The sequence below is a fragment of the Bison bison genome, unplaced genomic scaffold (assembly GCF_000754665.1).
Source record: "Bison bison bison isolate TAMUID 2011002044 unplaced genomic scaffold, Bison_UMD1.0 scf7180017864452, whole genome shotgun sequence".
NCBI classification, from domain to species: Eukaryota; Metazoa; Chordata; class Mammalia; order Artiodactyla; family Bovidae; genus Bison; species Bison bison.
In genome coordinates, this window is record NW_011495014.1 from 7,352,107 (window position 1) to 7,373,206 (window position 21,100).

The 21,100-nt window shown below is 37.5% G+C and overlaps 1 protein-coding gene across 1 annotated transcript in view; it reads right to left on the minus strand.

Moving 5' to 3' along the window:
- Nucleotides 1–5,811: 5,811 nt before the first annotated feature.
- The window catches only part of SLC4A10 (solute carrier family 4, sodium bicarbonate transporter, member 10), a 250,917-nt gene continuing 235,628 nt past the window's right edge, over nt 5,812–21,100 (minus strand). Inside the window, exons 24-27 of the mRNA XM_010858968.1 lie at nt 15,843–15,910; nt 13,172–13,288; nt 12,306–12,344; nt 5,812–7,863 (exon numbers count right to left, since the gene is read on the minus strand). Coding sequence (XP_010857270.1) covers nt 12,332–12,344; nt 13,172–13,288; nt 15,843–15,910 — 198 coding nt within the window. The 3' untranslated portion in view covers nt 5,812–7,863; nt 12,306–12,331. The remainder of the gene's footprint in view (nt 7,864–12,305; nt 12,345–13,171; nt 13,289–15,842; nt 15,911–21,100) is intronic.

A 21,100-nucleotide genomic window follows, 5' to 3' on the forward strand; every position in this document is an offset into this window, starting at 1 on the left:
TTGAATCAGACCTAAACTGTATTGGCATATGGACATGCTTACCCAGAAAGGCTCTTGTTTATTTTGCTTGTTATCCCAAACTGCCTTGTAAACATGGAGAGGGTTCAGCTTTTGTAAGAAACAGATACAAAGAAATGTGCTAAATTAAGCAGTTCATAGGGTTTTAATCTAATATCTCTCTATATACAATTTATATTATCATACTTATATATAAGCTTTTAAAAGTCAACTTAAAGTAATTTTGGTTATTTATGTAGTATATAATTTATAATTTCATTCCAGGGAACTATGATGAGGCACATAATATCAAAAATATCATCTTGATAGCCCAGATGGCTTAGTGGAAGTTTAAAAAAGTCAACAACTTAAGTGTTTAACTAATTATTTTTGGTTGACATAACTATATTAATGAAACCATAGATTTAAGATGCTGAATTTAGCCTAGCAAAGTAAAGTCTCGATAAATGAGAACACATAATATTTTTGTTCAATTATTTGTAAAATGGCCTCATTTTTAACAATTGATTTTATAAACTCAAACATAGTTAGAAAAAGTTGTCACAGACAGGATGAGCTACAGCACAAAAATCTAAATAGAAGAATTGGAAAAAAATTTATCAGTTCAATACGAGACTGGTGAGTCGTGTATAGGAATGGACAGAAGATTCTGAAACTGTTTCAACTGTATTTTCAGAACATGGAATTGAGTGGTTTCTTCTTAATTAAGTCTCATATATTATTCATTCATTTGGAACCATAAGTCAACCCTCAAACCTATAGGGTTCTTGTCATAATTCTAATAAGAGATTTCATTCATCATGAGTAGTGAGACCAATCGTTGAAGAGTTCTATATACAGAAACAGAAATCATAGGTTACATGTTCACATCCCGGACTGAATTTAGTAATCAGAAAAGCAAAGTAAGTAGAAATTCTCCTTTTATGTTAATTGAAACTGGATATAGTACAATATCAGATATTGTTTAGATACTAATAAGATCATTTTACAACCATATATATTGTATAATATTAGATGCTATACAGATACTAAGACCATTGCATGATATCTGATAGTGTACAAGTATTGAACAATATCAAAACTCTATGAATTTATTGTTTCTTTAGTTTCAAAACATGCTCCATGTTTTCAATGGAGCCCAGAGATAGTTTTAAAAATCCCAGCACATATTTTTCACATAATGAGACTTACAAATGGTGATAATGTGCTTGAAGTTAAAGTAAATTTCATCTGACCCTCATAAGACAGTTTTACTCTCCAGTAAGAGTTTTAGATGTGTTTTTTGGGAAAGGAAGTTAAATTGACAAATAAGAGACAGACAATCTGAGGGTATATTTGAAACACACAGAACTAGTCATGCCAGTAAGATATGCAGACTTGCTTGCCTTTAACTGTCGCAGCCTCCACAGGTACCTGGATGATAAGATGCCTTCATAAGCAACCTGTTAGACCACAACAGCACCCAGGAGTGCACATCCCAAAGGAAGGAAGAAATGGTCACATCTCTATGGATACAGTGTTTCTTCTTAAAGTTTTGACCAAGATTTTTAGAAAATCACTTTTTAAATTATTTTTTAACTTTTTTGTTGGAAACCTTGCTAAAAATGATTACACACCTTCAAACTTTCTTAAATAACCAGCATAGACCATAATTCGGTGCATCCTGATGACTCTAGGCCACCACCAGGGAAGCTCAGGGATCACATCAGGCTCTATGTCATTCCGAGTGTTTCTTATCTGCAGGTGGTCACTAAGGCTACCAGTTTCATCGCTTGGCATTTGTTGCTTTTGCTCTGTTGATGTGAGAATTCCAATTTATAAAACTATTACATTTGTACAATATTGAAGATTGAATAATCTCTAAATGAAAAAAAAATCAGTCAATCCTAAAGGAAATCAACCCTGATTATTCATTGGAAGGACTGATGCTGAAGTTGAAGCTCCAATATTTTGGCCACCTGATGCAAAGAGCCAACTCATTGGAAAAGACCCTGATGCTGGAAAAGATGGAGGGCAGGAGGAGAAGGGGAGACAGAGGCTGAGATGGTTGGATGGCATCACTGACTCAATGCACATGAGTTTGAGCAAACTCCGAGAGATAATGAAGGACAGGGAAGCCTGGTGTGCTGCAGTCCATGGGGTCACAAAGAGTCAGACACGACTGAGAGACTGAACACAACAAATGAAAAAAAAAAAAAAAAAGAATGGGTTTCTTCAGAGTGAAGTAAGAGAATCTTGTGGTTCCAATTTTGTGACAGTTCTTTCAGCAGTGTCCAGGAGCATTTTTATATACATCCTGAAAGATTTGGAGTGTGTATTCAGGATATGTCTGAGGGATACAGACGGTTGAGAGTGAGACATGAATGTGAGTAGTCAAGCATAATGTCAGTACCTGTAAGAAAAGCTCAGAGCACGGTATTAATAAGACCAATGTCATGCTCAGAAGAAATGTATCATCTTTCTGGATGTCACCTTTCTGTGACAGGATTACCATTTAAACTCAAAACTTTGAATTAATAAAAAGAAAGGTAATTTTCTCACTGCTAAATTGACAGTGGTTTTTCTGGAATTAATCTCCAGTAAACTCAATAAAAATTCTTATTCTAAATAATCTTTCATCTGAGCAGTCACCCCAAGTTGGTCAGATTATTTAAAATACATGTATGATGAAAAGTGTGACTTAACGAAAACTCTAGTTATTCCAATAAGTTTTGCCTGTGCATGGCAGGGTTATGCTGACTTACGGTGCTTAACTCACCCCTGGTCATAGGGTTATTGGGTTTTCTAAAGCATCCTCTGACCTTATTTGTTGAACTTTCTGGCAGATGTGCACGGTCTCTTGTATGAGTCCTCTAAACCCTCTGTAGGGTTGTGTGTCCGAATCTGTGTTAAGTGTGTGCCTTTTCATACTCAAGAGACACAAGTTTGATCCCTGGGTCAGAAAGATCCCCTGGAGTAGGAAATGGCACCCCACTCCAGTGTTCTTGCCTGGAGAGCTCCATGGCAGAGGAGCCTGGCGGGCTACAGTCCATGGGGCGGCAAAGAGCCAGATATGACTGAGCAACTGAGCACATCCAAAGTCATAATATTTTTAACTTGTGAGGAAAAAAGTATTTTCATTGATTAGGTTTGGTTTCAAGTGTTAATCGCAGAAAGATGAGTGACAAGGAAAATGTAACATTGAGAAGAAATATTATTCAACCCTGTGCTGGTTGCATGAACCTGAATGACTGTCCGGTTAAGGAGGAAGGCGGTCACATCGCGCCTCCTGCTGGGCGGTGAGTGCACTCCAGTCTAGGCTAGACAGACGTGCGTTACAATCTCAGCATGGACACTCACAGAGAGGAACATTTTAAAGAACATTATTCAGCTACTTAATTTGAAAGAGATACCAGAATGCCTACCTTCCACAACAGTCACATTGTTGTGAAGATTTATGCGCTTTGCCTGGTTTGACGATTTCATAGTTTACACCAGTTCTCCCCACAGGTGTCTTGTGTCCACGGGTGTAGGGCACGTGAAGGTTCTCAGTGAGCATGTGCTTTTCTTCCAGTGCTGCCATGTCAGTGAGAATCCTTTATGGAGCTTGAATCATTCTTAATAAACGAAGAAGCCACATCTTCTGATGTATTTTACTTACAATTCTGTCTACAGCCTTTGCTGGCTGAATAAACAGCAAAGCACAGGAAGAGCTAGGTTCTAGAGAATTACTAAGAAGGGACAAAACACTATTCTTACCTTTAGGGAGCTTATAAGCAAATGGTCTATAACTCTACACACACCAGAAGGTACAAATACATAAATCCAAAGCTAAGTCTATGGGAAGAGTGGATGAGGAGTGTGGGATCAAAAGGTAAGCAGTGGGGACGGTGGTTTCTGGACTCACATGAGCCAGCCCCTGGCTGAATTTTGCTTCAAACTTAGATGTTTTTAATTGTCTCAGGAATACTGTTGATACCATGTTTTTCTGAACATTAAAAAAAGTCAACCCCAAACACATTATATAAAGGAATACTCTTATGTGAAAGGATGTGTCATGAAGTTCTTGGGCCTGGAGTTGCTTATTAAGTACCTCCAGCATAGGCTTCAGCCTGTGTGGCTTCAATCATAATACAAGTTTATAGACCACTGATAGAGAGTTTGGTTTGAGTTTCTGAGAGTCACTCTGGGTACAGGAGTCACTTTTTCCCCATTATGTTTCCAATCATGCTGCCAGACTAATCTTTCCTAAAATGCATGCCTCTTCATTACTCAAAACTCTTAAAGGATAAAGTTGAAATATCCTAATATAGAATTTAACAACATTTATAATGTTTCCAACTTGTGTTCCTACCTTTTCATATGGGTCCCCACTAGTCTCCTAACATCCCACCATATTGGGCTGTCTGCTGAGTTCCAAAAATCCTATATTATCAAGTATGTCAGGCTTCTGTATTACCATATATATTTACTTTTTAATTTTATTGTTTTCAATACTGACATGTTTGAGAATCACTGCAGTTCTTGGAGTAGGTTTCCTTCCCCATTACCATCCTAATTCGTATGTTACCTCATATAACATTTTCTTCAAAGTTTGCTGTACTCAAAATTCCATCCTTGAGTTATTCGTTGCTTTTATTGTACAACCGACTCTGTACACATCACGTTATGTTAAAGCTATGTGTCTACCTTGCCCTTAGAAGAAAGGATCACAGTCCTATTTTCAAAGTTCCAGCACAGAAAGTAGTGGCTAACATACCAATAGAAACTGTAATGAAGTGACAGTTGTGTCCATGAGCTACAATTTTCTAAGAAAAACACCCAAGGATCTCTCTAAAAGGATTTTGAGTAATCCTTGAACATTGGGTTTCTTCAAGGTGACTGATTACAAGTAGCCTTTCAAAGTAGATATTTAGTGAATCATCATATTACCCAAATAACTCTCATAAGTTTTTCAAATGGTTATAATCTCTTTCATTGTATGAATATGTGAGAGAGATATACAGGAAAATTTGGAGAGCATTCTTGCAATGATAGTAAAATAGTCCCACATCAAGAGCAAACAGGCTAAAGTTAAATAGAAACAGAGGTAGATCAGTGAAGATTAAAAAAAAAAAAAAAACTGAGTCACACAAATTTAAGAGCCAAGAAAAGTCCTGAAAGATCTAGGGATTGTCTTTAAATACAAGTTGCTAGTGAATCATCAGTGGAGAGTTTCTATCATGCTAAACTACAACAAGGAGATACTCAAATTATATTTAGGAGAAAACTTCCCAATATTGAAGGCTGTTAAGTGATAGCAATGACAAAGTCAATTCATAAGTCAAGAAAAAACTACTAACCAGTACATTAGAGTCCTGAATGCAGTTACCTCCATAACATATTGCCAGATCACGATAAAAGAACAGTAATATCATCTGACCTACTATAAAAAATAAGGAGGATGAAAATTTTAAGAAATGCTTTTCCCAAGAGGGGTAAAAACAGAAATCTAAAGAGTTTCAATGATGGGAAACCTTACTAATGATCTTGGAAGTTTTTACTAGTAATGAGTACAATGCCATTTGTATCTAAGTCACTGCTTTCTGGGAAAATGAAGAGGTACATCCTAATGTATCTCTCATCATAGTTTGCTCATGAAGTTCAAATTATTTCAATACTCTTGAAACATCTACATCACCAAGTCTTCTTGACATCATTGCTTGTGTCTAAATTTAAATATTATGTTCAAAATGTTCTACATTGATTTACTGATGAACACTAATGAAAAAAAGACAAGACACTTTGCATCACAGTTTAAAATGTGCAAGGAAATTAGTTCGGATAAATATTTATTTTCACATAACATGTCTTAGTTGTGAAAAACACAATATCCTAGTCACATTTACACATTACTTAAACTTTGCAATAAATTACATTCAAGATATTCAATAATTTTGACCAGGAATCTGAAATTAGGAGGAAATATATAACACTATGCTTTTCTTATATTTTATATGATTTCAAAATATTAAGATCAACATAGGGATAGCATTAAAATTCACACAAGAACAAAATGACTATAAAAGTACTCAGAAATACATAATTTCACTGGATATGAGTGCTTATTCAAATAGGTGATCATGTGAAGATTTTCATTCACTATGATCATCTTAAACAGAATAGTCATTAATATATTAAAGCACTAGAAGGCTGCTTTGGGGACTGACCGACATGTACAGCTAGTCTAACTCATAAAACAACGGGAATGTTTACATCTAGTGTCTGTATTATAAAATACACAAAGGCAATGCATTTGGAATGGAAAGTTTCTGTAGTTTTTCCTTGGCGTTTATAAACACAGACTTTATTAACTACAAACTCTTCTTATATTTTTTAGGCTTATGCTTCATTGAAGAAATGGCTCCTTGAAAAATTGTAAGGGGAATTTACAGAAGGTATCAAAATGTTGAACCTAGTGGAGGCCCTGTTGTTCATTTCCTTCATAAGCTTAATCACAAGAGGATTTGTGTTTTTTTTTTCACTTTCATGTACATTTATACTCAGAATATTTATAAATAGTTTGTAAAAGCCACAAGGCTCTGAATTATTGTAAAACTAGACACTGAAGATTATAAGGTTGATGATCATTGGTAATTCTTAAGAAGCAAGAACACTATGAGATTTCATCTTTATTAATTCACATTACTCAAAAATTCTATACTTTCCTTCCTCTTGTATAAACTTAGTAAAGATGAATTATTTCATATAGACTGAAATATCTATAGAAGCTTCTCAAACAGAATCTGAGATTTTCATTTAAAAGATTATTTTTCTACAACATGCATTTAGTTAAGAAATGGAAAAGAGCTCTGCAGAAAAAAAAAGACAATTGGAGACCATCAGTCTAACATTAGAACATGATTCAGAAGCAGCATTAAGCAGTCTATGACCTTTAGCAGTGGAATAAATGTACAGGAGTGGAATTTCACATACAGTGACTCACCATGTGGCATTCCACAAGTATGTATATAATAGGCTTATTTGGAAAAGACTTGTCAATGGGAGATAAATTTAACAGTATATTTCTGATAAAGATTTATATTGAAAATCTCACAAAACCTACAAAGTTTTTCTAAAGCATTTCGTACAAGCCTAGTATCTGATCATGTAATCAAAACTTGAATATTAAGCAAATACTACTTGGTTCTTTGCATTAGTATCTGATTCTTTTAAACAAGTTGTGAATAGGTTTCCATATATATTTTTCAAAATGACTTTAAGTTTTAGTTACATATAAATTCTTAAGTATTAAATATCATATTAAATCAAGGAAATGCATAAATACAATTATTAAAAATGCTTTCAAACTAACTTTTTGATTTGGGTATTTTGAAATAAGTCACTAATGCTAAGCTATAAAAAATAAAAAGAAGTAAGACTACCTTCCAAAATTCTTCTGAATGAAATTATCAGGTATCTTCAGGTCCCTAAGTAGGAAAATACAAACTAGGTAAATATGACTTATCTCTTTAAGAAAGCTATTGCTCTCGTAAAACTGACAATGAGAATCTAGTGTTTACAAATGTCTAAAATACAGCAAGGAACACAGAGATTCTTGCATTAGCTTTTGTATATGCTCACAAGGGTGTCTCACTGTTCAGAAGTTTAAACACAGTAATGAAACAAGTATTGCACTACTTACAGTATGAAGGTGGATTTGAGATGAAAGACAGAATTTATAATACATGATCAAAGCGGTTTTATGAATAATTGTGGCACTCTTCTCTTATATATGTAAAAAATAAACTGAAGATCAGTCATAGACAAGTCTCCCTGTCAACACCTTTCCCTGAGTCAGCTTTCTTCTCTTTTCGGCTTTCAATGCTACAGGGGAAAAAGGAGAAATGTATTACTTCAATCCAGTGAGGCCCCTGGGAGACCTCATTCAGACACAAAACCCATCAATTTCAATGACCACAAGGGCCCTTAGGCATTGCTTTTTCATGCTGTGAAGCATCCATAGATAGCAACGATTAAAATCCTCTGCACTCAGTGAGGTAGAAACCCAGAACTGCAGAAAAAGGGAAATTCAAAAAACAGAAACTAAAAAACAAAACCAGACATTTTAAAAACAGCCCCCAAAGCATGCAAGATTAATACCATGGTCCTCATTTGGCCAAATGAATCATTGATGATTGTTGCAAATGCCAGTCATGCCCCTCCCTGTCTTAAGATAGCACTGTACGATGAATGACATAAACAAGATGTCGCAGTAGGTATTTCTGGGCCCTGCTGCAAGTGGTGCATCCTTTGTGAACAGACTGGAGTCTGATCTTGCGTGAGAACTTCATTGTTGTCAGGGGAACAGGCATGCCTCCGCTGGTCTGAAGGACCCGGTCACCCCGCACACTGCCCTCCAAACACCCATGCCATCTCCTCACAAACTCCTCCTGTCCATTAGAGGAATCATGTTCCACCTCACTCCTTTTGGAACAAACCCATTCCCAAGTGGCTTCTGTTTTAACTATTCTCCAATTAACTTTATCAATGGGCAACCTGGTAATGTGACACTCTCATTTTTTTTTAATATATTTTTCCAATACACACTTTACCTAATCTCAAGTTGACAGTTTTCATGCAAAATTCAAATAACGTGCTGACACACAGGAAGCTCACACCAAGAGCACATGCTCCAGAGGGCAGCTCGGCTCCTTCCCAACCACGTGCAAAACAGGCGAGCCCCACACTGAGGCCTCTCCCCGCCTCTCCTGCTGCTGACTCGAGGGCAACCCACAGTCGGCCTTTGGGTCCCTCAGCTGCAAGAACCCATACACTTTTAGTGCTAATTTTGGCTCAATATAACTATGAAATGGTTGATGGTGGGGAAACCCTTGGTTTTATATAACTCTCCTCCAAGTAAAAAAGTGACAGTTAAAACCCCCTTTCTCCTACGGGGCTTCCTGTGCAGCTTTCTTAGTGGTCAATAACTTAAGACACATTTTAAGAATGTGTTTTTTAAATTGTTTTTTCCTCCAATTCAAGCTAGAAACAGCCCTTCTCAGTTGTCACCACCACCCGGCGCCATCAGGTAAGAAGTGCTGGAGCTTCTGCCATCTGTGGCACGCTGCCAGCACTGAGAGCTGGTGTGAGCGGGTGTCTATGGCACCCGGGTTTGTGCCTGCCACACTTCACAGCACACGCTCCTTACAGGTCAGAGCAAAGCAACTTTTTCTCTTTTCTTTTCTCCTTCCATGAGAAAAGATGACAGTGTGCACATGATGTGTTGAGAGGCTTAACTCTGTATTTTTAACTCCTCTATCTGCATGACTCACTTTCTTCTACTTTAAGTTCCTTTCAGATGACAAGTGTCTGCTACCCTACTTTCCAAATTAACTTTTCCCTGGGTACTACCTGACTCCCAGTCTCTTCTGGAAAACAAAGCCAATGAAAAGGGGCAGCATAGAGCAGTGGAGGAAGCCCTGGGCTTAGAGTCAGATGATGACATTCAGTTTGGGAAGCAAAGAAGGAGCTATGTGACCTTGGACTAGTTATTTAATTTATCTGGGACTTGGTTTCCTCATCTGTCAATTAGTTTTGGACTAAATGGCCTCTCATTTTCTTGCACCTTGAATACCAGAATCCTGAGGCTAATAGTCTCAATTCCAGTGAGCTCTATCTTTTGAAAGATAGAAAAGCACATTCTATCTGATGAAAATTTTAAAACTTGCTCAAGACTTTCATGAAAAATATTATTGACTTGAATCTTCTTAGTGCATGGCTATTACTCTATTCCTTGCTACATCATTTTCAGGATGCCAACCAATTCTAAACTTCCATTGTAACAAATACATTAGATGTATGTATTAAATTTATATCATATCTATTACATACTACCACAATAAACACATATTGCATATCTATTATATACCAGGTACTCTATAAGGACCAGGGGACACAAGATGGATGAGACAAAACATAAGGAAGTCATATTTCAAGAGAGGGCAAAACATGACCCACTACCTTCATGCTGCCAGGCAAGCTATGAAACTGCTATTTGTCAATGACACCATAATAGCTGATATACACAACGTTTACCAAGCAGTCATGAGAGGGCTGAGGCCTAGCAAAACAGCGTGAAGAAACATCCAGCACAGAGCGGGGTGGGGTGGAGGGACAGAGGAAAGCAGCGAGAGAGTCCCTAGACCCCGCTTCTGCCACCAAAACAAAACCAAGTGCTGCCAGGTACCCGCCCAAGAAATGCTGCTCTTGGGTGTCAGTTTATCAAAGCAGTTGCCCACCTACTCTGAGTCAATACGGTTTTTAATGGGACCGGTTTTCACCAGTTCATTTAAATAAGCTGTGGAGGAGCTTGTTACAGGTTTGTATAGCGCTGTTGAACTAGGATCAGATTAGACACCCCACGGATGTGGTAGAGCCCACAGTCAGCTCTTGGATCCTTCTTTCAGTTAAACTGGATGAATATTTTTAGACAAGTAAAGTAAACGAAATAATGGAGAAAATATAACTGCTATATTCTGCCACTCAGAAGAAGGCACCTGGGCTTCTCTGATAGGCAGTAGGGCCTATAGCGGGGGCAGGAGGGAGACAACTAGGGCTGGGGAGTCAGAGACACTGGGAAGCCGGCTTAGGTCTCGAGAGTCAGACCTTGGGAAGCTGGCCTTTAGGGCTTTTCTTGCCGGTGGATACTCCAGCAGGTATAGCATTTCTACAGTTCCTAGTCGTCAAACTGCAGTGCCTCCAACAGATACCAAGAGAGAGCAGTGGCTTTGGGAGAGTGCTGCTGTTACTAGTATTGGTAGTTTTAGGATTTCTAGAAGCCACACTCTTTCTGCCAGTTTCCACCATTACGAAGACATTAATCACTAACCAATAGACATTTTATCACATGGAAAGCTACAGATTTTTATCACATTTAAAGGTAAAGAAAACTGGGCACACTTTCATTCCACAATAGTTTGAATCTTATGCTAGTGGGAACATATGTTCAAAGAATATGAAAAAAAAGTGGTTAGATGAAAATATAAAGGATGATCTATTTAAAATTGGATCTGCTTTTAAGCATGGTACATTGTTCACTGGAATTAATCTACTGTGAGAAGTAATCTGACATAGATATTTTAAACAATTGAATTTTTCTGGTGAAAAGCATCACATGACATTTACTTTAAGGAGTACCTAAAATATCATGACATAAAACTGCTGCTTGAACCAAAGGAAAATAGGGAAAGCATTTTCATCTATATTGCAGGAAGAAAAGCAATCTCTAAATTTGATTGCCTCAAATTTCCCACATATTCTCATGCCTGGAATTTTATTTTGAGCTCATAAACTCGGGGTTCACATTTTTAAAAATCAGAAAAATGCCATATTTTTAATGAGAAAGGGTCCCCAAGCATATATTTCAATATCTTTGAGAAACTACCCTTCTCATGACTCTGATTTTCTTCCAAGACTTCTAGCAAAACAGAGTTACTGTGAGGATGACTCTATAAGACTGCAGCAGGGATCTTTGGGAAAGGAAGATCAAGCATGGCTTAGAATAAAATATTACTTCCACTTGAGCCAAGCGAAGAAATGCATGAAGATTTTAAAGCCCTGTTAAAAGACAGAAAATATCAACCAGAAGTCTTTGAAAGAGCCTTTCAAGTAATTTTTGGAACAAGTGTTGGAGGTATCTGAAGGAGGGAAAGAGAGGGAGATGGGGAGAAAGCAAGAGAAAGAGGGAGAGGGAGAGAGAGAACTGGAAGTAATCCCCAGCTTTATGGGGTGAAGACCCCTAGGCTCTCTGCACATCCACTGCTGTTTGACATAGAACACTGAAGCAGCATGCCATTTTGGGGTGACAAAAAACCAGCAGCAAGAGATAGTCTCTAAGTTTAATATTGCTTCTTCTTCTAACCCATGCTTCCAAATAATTCTCATGAAGATAAAGCTTGCAGTTTTGGAGGCATGTTAAATGGAAGCTCTCAGCTTTACAATTTCTTAATTCAAGGGATAAATTTTCTTTTTCCAATATAGAACTCTGATGTTATTACAAAATACAGTTCTATAAGATTTATTGATTTATATACGATGCATTTGTATAAGTCACGTGCAGAAAAAAAGTACTCAAGTTGCAAACCCTCTTAAAGAGCTGAGGAGTTATAGGAACACTGTAAACAGTCTGATACTGGACCTAAGCCCAAGACTCTCCATGCCTTTTGCCTCCCCAAAACTCACACAAAGAACATGGGCTGATCAGGTTTCTAGAAGACACCACTTAAGGAAATGCAACCAAGGAATAGGTTTGAGGGAAAGGGTCTTACCTTTGGGAAATCAGCTTCTAGAGTGATTAGGAAGGGGAGCTTATGACAAAAACGTAATATAAAAAATTAAGTAGAAAAAGTTAATTTAAGGTCATAAAAATAAAGGAAATTAATAATTAAACACTGTTCCAAATCCCTGTCTCTCTTAATAAGAAATATTAGCATAACACAGAGATTTTTCTTCAGATCAACATCTAAGAAGACAAGATGGTTTGAACTCTTATTTATAAATTCTGGAAAATGCATTTTGGAAATCCTGTGATGACTCTTGGTATTTAAGAACACATTCTTCCCACCTCATGCATTTAAAACTGTCATCTACAGCTATAGGAGTTGTATGTAATGTTTGCATACAGAGAAGAAAAATGCATACAACTTTCTGGAGCTGAAAGTTTTGGGGTAAAAAGGTTAGGGAAGATTTTTCAGGGCTGGAATAAGGGACTGGAAATAAACTAAATACAAAATTACCATTGCAGGTGCCATATGGGTTTTAAAAAGAACAACAGGAGAATGCAAAGTATGGTCAGACATCTGAGGGGGTCCTAAGAAGTGGATGATGAAGGAATACACTAAATCCTACTGTCAAAGAGCAGGCCAAAATGAATGTCCAAAAGTGTCCTGCACTGAAACTCATTTATACCCCGCTTCTCCCCACTGTCATAGTTTTGGAGTGAGCTTTTAATTTGAAAGGGGGATACTGAAAACATACCAACAAATGGGATCCTTGTGATTTCTAACCTCTTTTTAATTTTCTGAAATATTTTAGAACTAAGTTAAATGGAAACCAGTACTATTCTTTTGCTCATGGAGTCATGTCATTAAATGACTGGGTTCAGTACAAATTCACATTATTTTAGATTTCAAACCTTTTAGAAGGAAAGCTTGACTCCTTATCTTTTGAGTTATCGGCAGTAATCAGAAGGTTCCTCCACAAGGCAGTCTTTGACATTTCATCAGAAATATTGATCACAGATGGATCATCTCTAGATAGGAGTTTACCCAAAATGAGATAATAAACATTAAATAAGAAACTGCAGTTATCTATCCATAGACACTAAATATAGGACAGTATTATGCCTCTGTACAGAATTTTTGATAATTAAAAATTCAGTATTATTAATAATTGTTCTCTCCAAACAATTTCACAACTATGAAAAATAAAAATCTAAATGAAAGATTCTAGTTATACAGAAACTGGTTTGGGGTACAGTTTTCCTAATTCTTTCCCAATGACGGAGTTTAGGTTCTGCATGTTCACTGCTGGGCCTCTTGTCCCTATATTCATAGCCCAGCATAGCACTTCACCCCTCTGCTCAGACTCCACAGTGGCTCCCATCCACTCAAAGTAAAAGCCCGGTGGATGGGCTCTAAGGCTCTGTCCCCTTGCTTGCTTCCCCTGCAGCTTTACCTTCTGCTATTACTCCCCTCATCTTTCCTCTCCAGCTACAGTGAAATGCCTCCTGATTGTCCTGGGACCCCACAGGCTTGCTGCTCCCTCAGGGTCTTGAACTTCTCTTCCTCTGCCTATAATGTTCCTTTACATGGTATGGGTTTGGCTGAAAATGTGTTAGGGCTTTTCCATAATTTAAGGAAAAACCCAAGCAAACATTTTTGCCAACCAAATATAAATAACCCTTTCCATTCTTAGTTCAAATGTCACCTGCTCCAATAGGCCTTTGTTGATTGCTTTATTTAAAATTTCTGTTTCCATCTCCCCGTAGCAACTTCATCCCTCTTTCTGCTTTGTGTTTTTGTTTCATTTTTCACCATTTGAAATGTATACTATATTATTTGTTCATTTATGTATTTTCTGTCTCCCCCACCTCTATTCTACTTGAATGCAAGCTTCATGAGAACAAGGATTCGTGAACATTGGTCCTCTGCTGTTTCGCCATGACCCAGACAAAGTCTGACATTTGGTATCCACTCAACAAATATTTTATTCAGTGGCTGGGGGAGCCTGTAATATAAGGGCCTGTAATTATGCTGGATGCATTTTTTTACGTTTTAAAACTGCACCAATTATAAGTCCATTTAGAACTCTCTAAAACATTCCCAGGGCCAGAAAGGCAACCAAATATCAACAGAGATAAAACACAGGCCAAGCCAAAGAAAGTGTCACTGTGTGAGAAATCAGTGCTCTTTTCTACCACAGGTAAAAATGATACTTTGCTATGGAAAAAGTCATGTTCTACAGAAATCCTAAACTGACCTCTCATACCCCTCACTGTGGACATTCACAAGAGGGCAACAAATTAAATTTTTAAGAGAAACACTGAGAGTCTGGAGCAAAACAGTTCTCACAGACTCCTTCCTTCCTAATCTGGACATCCTAATCTGTGTTCCTTAATATGTCTCATTAATTCAGCCCTTGGTAACAAAGAATGAGATCAACTAGTTTCCAAAAGAGTCATGGAGAATACAAGTTTTTCATAACATTATGTGAAAAAGAGTCTTGTGAACAAAAGAGTTTAAAAAATGCTAGCTACAACAAAGTTAAACTTTTTTAAAAAATGCCAATACTAGTTAAGATTCTTTAACATGCCAATATGCATTGTGAATCTCTAAACTGGAATGTGGTAGAGAACATTTTTCAGACTTATTAAACCACAAAATCCTTTTAAGAGGGGTACCACAGGAAACTAGGCAGATTTCTATAGAATACAGTTGAGAATATGCTGATTCAACTAAACAGTCAACAGGATTTTAAAACTTGAATATTATTTTAAAAAAGAAAGATAAAGGGAAAAATGTCCTCTGTACTTATGCTCACTCTTAAGTGGTAGATGATAATTGTATTTTTTATATCTAGGAAATATGATCTTACAGTCAGACCATGAAGATCCACTCCTATTTTTTTAATGCTATGAAAAATTTCCTCCTTAGTCAAAAGCCTTCTATGCTTTTTTCTTGGCATGGCCCTAAATTATCCTTAAGCACTTTGGGATCATGTATATATAATTTTTTGCCAAATACTTTCAAACGTTTTTATTATAACTTAGAGGAGTTTGCTTTTTTTGCTATGTCTCTGCACATGAAGAAGATTAGCATATTTTGGAGAGTTACATAAATATTTCCTAAAATTACTAGTATAACTGAATCCTTCAATTCAGGAAATAGATTATCTCTTTGGAAGTGTCTTTCAGTAGGGGTAAATCCTATGTTTTTCCCAGAGTTCAAACATTTACAAGTGATGGCTTTAGTGAATACCTAACTCATTTATTCCAGAATTGAATATTGATCTGTCTTCAGGTGCTACTTTAAGAGAATATGAAAGAACTTTCATGCTCATTATAAAATACGAGACCTAAAAGAACAGTTTCCCACCTAACTTCATTTTAAGCTACTTAGCCAGAGTCACGCGGCTTCTGGTGGCAAAACTGGGGCAGGATAATCTAACACCCAGTTTCAGTTCTTTCCACTCTTAACAACTTCAACAAACCTCAGTAGGAATCCACACACATGAAATTCTCAAGTAGCATATATAACAACATATTACATTACTCCAGTTGGTATGTTTTTACATTTATATCTTACCTATAGTGCCCTTCCAGTGGGAGCTGTACTGTGCCTTCATCTTCCATAGCTAGCATACTTTGTTCTTCCTGGAAAGACAAATGTAAAATATACAATGTGAATCTGATGAGCCTCCATTTTACATTAAAGGAGAAACAGAAATTAATATTTCACTATCTCATTAACCTCAGAATCTTCCACTTTGTTTGCATTTATTAATGCTAGCACAGGTCCTTCCAATAAAGTATCAGCTACCAAGAACAGAAGTAATTAATGAGAGTCTCATACCACAAAGCAATTTAAATGCTAACAACAATCTCCTTCATGTCATTCAATATAAAATATGGTTAATTTCCAAGCAGATTAAAACAAAAATCTAAATTTTACAAGGACAAATGTATTGGTAATCATTTTCATTATTGTAAAGTTGAAATTACACTCCCAGAATGCTCTATTAGAAAGCAAAAGAGACATATTTAATAGAGCAGTGGTTCTCAAACTTTCGTATACACCAAAATCATCTGGAAGGTTTATTAAACATATAGATTACTGGGCTGTACCTCGAGTCTGATTCAGTCGATTTGGAGTAGGGCCTAAGTACACATCTTGGGTGATGCTGATTATGCTGGTCTGAAGACCACACTGAGAACCATTGCTCTAGAGACTTGGTAACAGACAGTAGAAGATATCTCCCTGAATGGACCAGAACACAGGAGTACTTTCCACTTAAGACTCATTATACGTTTTTGTTTTAGGCCTCAGATTTCTTCTTTAATGCAATATTCCACCCTTCTCCAAAGGGTAGAAATGTTTCATATATTCATTTCTTCATTTATAAAGTCCATACAGTCAAAGTTATAGTTTTTCTAGTAGTCACGTACGGATGTGAGAGTTGGACCATAAGGCTGAGTGCCAAAAAATTGATGCTTTCAAACTGTGGTGCTGGAAAAAACTCTTGAGAGTCCCTTGGACAGGAAGGAGACCAAATCAGTTAATCCTAAAGGAAATCAACCCTGAATATTCATTGGAAGGACTGATGCTGAAGCTGAAGCTCTGATACCTTGGCCACCTGATAAGAAGAGCTGACTCATTGGAAAAGACCCTGATGCTGGGAAAGACTGAACGTAAAAGAAGAAGAAGGCAGCAGAGGATGAGATGGTTGGATGGCATCACAGACTCAATGGACATGAGTTTGAGCAAACTCCAAAAGATAGTGAGGGACAGGGAAGCCTGGTGTGCTGAAGTTCATAGGGTCACAAAGAGTCAGACATAACTTAGCAATTGAACAACAAACATTTTAAAAGTATATCTTTGGGATGAAGATAAACTTATGTAGCATGAAACACCCTAGTTTAATTTACAATAATGTTATCATTAGCCCTTTTCCATGTACCAAAAATTAAATGTAGTTTCTACAGATTATAGCTCCTATTTCATGCATTTATTTTCAAATGGGTCAATTAGGAATGTTCAAGTTTAGAAAACTATTTGGGGCCATTTAAAACTGTTAGAATTATTGGCCCTAACTCGAGAAATGAAATTTTAAGTTGTGGAGAGATGAAGAGCTAGGTCATTTTCCTGACCAAATGGGAACTGAAGAGAGAAAAAAAGAAAGGCCCTGGAGGGTCATCGCTTTCCCTCTTTCAGTAGCTTAGCAGAAGCTAGGCTGGTCTAAATCAGCTTTGGTTGATGTCATTTTTCCTGGCATACAAGACTATTCCCTAGGGTCCTCAACTTGCATACAGCCTAGTCTGAAGAACCACTGCCATATTTATTGATACTTAAAGAAATGGTGTTTTCTACCTCCTCTTCAGCTAGCCTACGAATTTATGAGGCAATGTGGTGGCAGGTCTTGTTTCTCTCTTGAAATGCTCTCTGTACAGACCTAACCTGTGACCAGGCAGGCTCCCCTCTGCTGAGCCCTCAGCCTCTGCTGAGGCCTTAGCATACTTCTGCCCAACCTATGCTATGTAATAAAGGAGAGGTCAGGGGACTGTGTGGGATCTGCTATTTCTCTGCTTAGAAGCTACCCTCCCAACCAACCCAGTGTTATATCTGTAGTCTGTGATACTATTGACATGTAGCTGTTATCCCTTTGCATTATGGGAATTTATTCTATTCTCTTTCTCTGTTACATTTCAAGGAAAATTTTCCTTTGAAGACCTCTCAGATATATATTATTTCTTATGTATTATGCCTGTTCCTCATGTTATGTGGAGGAACATACTCAAAGTGAGTAGACAGTATCATTGGTTTGAGTTATGTATTTAAGCACTTGTGCAGAGCTAATCTGTAGTCTAAAATGACCCACACCTTGCAAATGGATTAGTTTCTATATATGGAAATGATACATGGACCATATTAATTTATATGCACACCACTGAGGCCATGGGTAGAACACATTTATCCTTTCAGGAACAAAAGGTTACTTTTTCTATAGAAAAGATTATCTTAATGCACATGTGAAAGTGAAAGTTGCTCAGTCGTGTCCGACTCTTTGTGACCCCATGGACTATACGGTCCATGGAATTCTCCAGGCCAGAATACTGGAGTGGGTAGTCTTTCCCTTCTCCAGGGGATCTTCCCAAGCCAGGGATCAAACCCAAGTTTCCCACATTGCGGGCAGATTCTTTACCAGCTGAGACACAAGAGAAGCTCAAGAACACTGGAGTGGGTAGCCTATCCCTTCTCCAGCAGATCTTCATGACCCAGGAATCGAACTGGGGTCTCCTTCATTGCAGGCGGATTCTTTACCAACTGAGCTATCAGGGAAGCCCTGATGATGTACATGGAGGGACACAGAGAGAAAATAATCAGCAATCCCCAATGCTGTTTAAGTAAAACCAATAGAAGCAAAATGTAATTCTTTTCTTGGTTGTCCACTGAAAGGTAAGATTGGTATGTAGTATCTTTTCTGACCAACTCATAATAAAATGTAGAGAAGCCAGGTAGAAAGGTTTAATAAAGAGTAAAAATTGGGGGGAAAAAAAAGAACTGAAGAGAACAACGGTGCCATCAATGCCTGGATTACCTGGCAGCAGAAAACGAAGGCTCAAGATTCAATCTAACAGCAAAAAATTGGATCAAAGCTTTGGGAACAATTTTGTTTTTTTCCTCAGATGATTTTCCACTTTTCTCTCAAATTACTTTCAATAATTATTTTGCACTCTGTGGCTTGTTAGCATGTGTGGGCTTTATACTAGTCATAATTCTATCCAAACAAAAACTCATCACCTCTAAAGATAGCATTTCCAAGCCATGCTTATCTGAAGAGAAGGGTGGCGGAGCAGCCGCTGCCTTCAGTGCCAGAAGGAAGCTGGGTGGGCCCCAGAGCTTGGGGATAGAGGGCCGGCTGCATCCCAGGCAGCTCTGTGAGGAAGCCAAAAATTGAGACTTTCTGGGGAGGAGCAGTCAAATCAGGCACTAGCCGTCACGACAATCACAACCTCTTTTATCTCCATGATACAAGGAAAGAGAGAGAAAGCAAAAAGCTTACTGGGTATCCTTAACTTTGTTAGTCTGAAATATCCTAAAATGAGTTCCATTCAGCATTTCATTTACACAGTGTCCATCAAAAATCTGCTGAGTTCTACAAGAATGATGATCAAAGTTTACCAAAGAGCACTTGAGGGGGTTTTGCCAATTTGACTACAGGAATGTTCACAGTCTGATTTGAGAACACCAACTTTTCATTCAGATAGCCAAATGTTCTGATATTAAACAAGTGAAGGACAGTTGATTCTATACCCAGGAAAAAGCAGAAATACAGAGGCTTAAAAATGAATCTCTTCAACAGCACTCAAACATTTACTGGGTATGAATCATGTGCTAAGCACGCAGTAAATAAAAAGAATAATTCAGGAGCTATTCATGAATCCAATAAGCAAATACATATTAAGCATGATTTCATGACAGGTTTTATGCTAGGTACTGGGCATACAACAATGAAAATAGAGTCATAAACCTTACTCTTAGAGGACAAGAAGGATCACTGTAAAAAGAATAGAACAAGAGGCAGTGGTATCTGGGCCAGTCTCATTTGATCAGTTTGGTAATAGAAAGGAAGAAATTTAAGTAGGAAGAAACAAGGTAATAAAAGGTAGGAATAAATAAGACATGTTTTCACAATAACGAACAACTAGCCTGGCTGGGGCAAAAGGCCTGTGCTAAGTAGAAAAGGAAATTAAAATCAGACGTAAATTGTGGTATGTTTTGATGATGGATTTACATATAAAGTTAGATAATGAATCTGATGGAGAAGACAATGGCACCCCACTCCAGTACTTTGCCTGGAAAATCCCATGGACAGAGGTGCCTGGTAGGCTGTAGTCCATGGGGTCGCTAAGAGTCGGACACAATTGAGCGACTTCACTTTCAATTTTCACTTTCATGCATTGGAGAAGGAAATGGCAACCCACTCCGGTGTTCTTGTCTGGAGAATCCCAGGGACGGGGGAGCCTGGTGTCTGCCGTCTATGGGGTCGCACAGAGTTGGACACGACTGAGGTGACTTAGCAACTTAGCAGCATGAATCTGAATTATGGTTTGTGATAGTGTGAAAAATACAATGCATATATTATGATATCTAACAAATGCTCTACCTTTAGTGAAACAGATAGCATTCTTCATGTAAAGTCTGTATCTATGGAGGAGTCCTCAAACAGCTCAAAGTACAAACAACAGCAGCACAGAGCCAATGTTCACAAAGGTGTCTAGAGTATTAAACATTCAGCAATTTTAAAATGGAAGGAAATTCAGAAATCAAGTTCAACCCCTTTAATTTCATACAAGAGAACATGAAATGCAACAGAACGCATGAAGTGCCTGAGCATCTCCTTCTTCATTACTAATAGGACAGATAATGCTGCAAACATCACACACACACACACACACACACACACACACACATACATACACACCCCTAGAATTATTTGTAAACCATAAAATACTATAAGAGATATTCCTTAAGACTTCCAATATGCAGAACAGCCAATACATACAACTACTCTCTTGAACGATGAAAACTGAAAAGAAAAAAAAAGCGGGGAGGAGGAGTAGTCCATATAGAATCCATATAAACAGATGGAGGCAACATACGTTTTTCATCAGCGTATTTGATTCAGTTTCTCTAATTGACTTATCAAAATTATTATAAAATAAAAAAATTCTGACAGAGTAACTCTGGATTTAGAGGAATATATTCTGGTGATACAGAGTCTGGGGGTTTAGGAAAGGTCATACCTCAAATTTCAGAACTCATGAGAATCACCTGGAGATCTT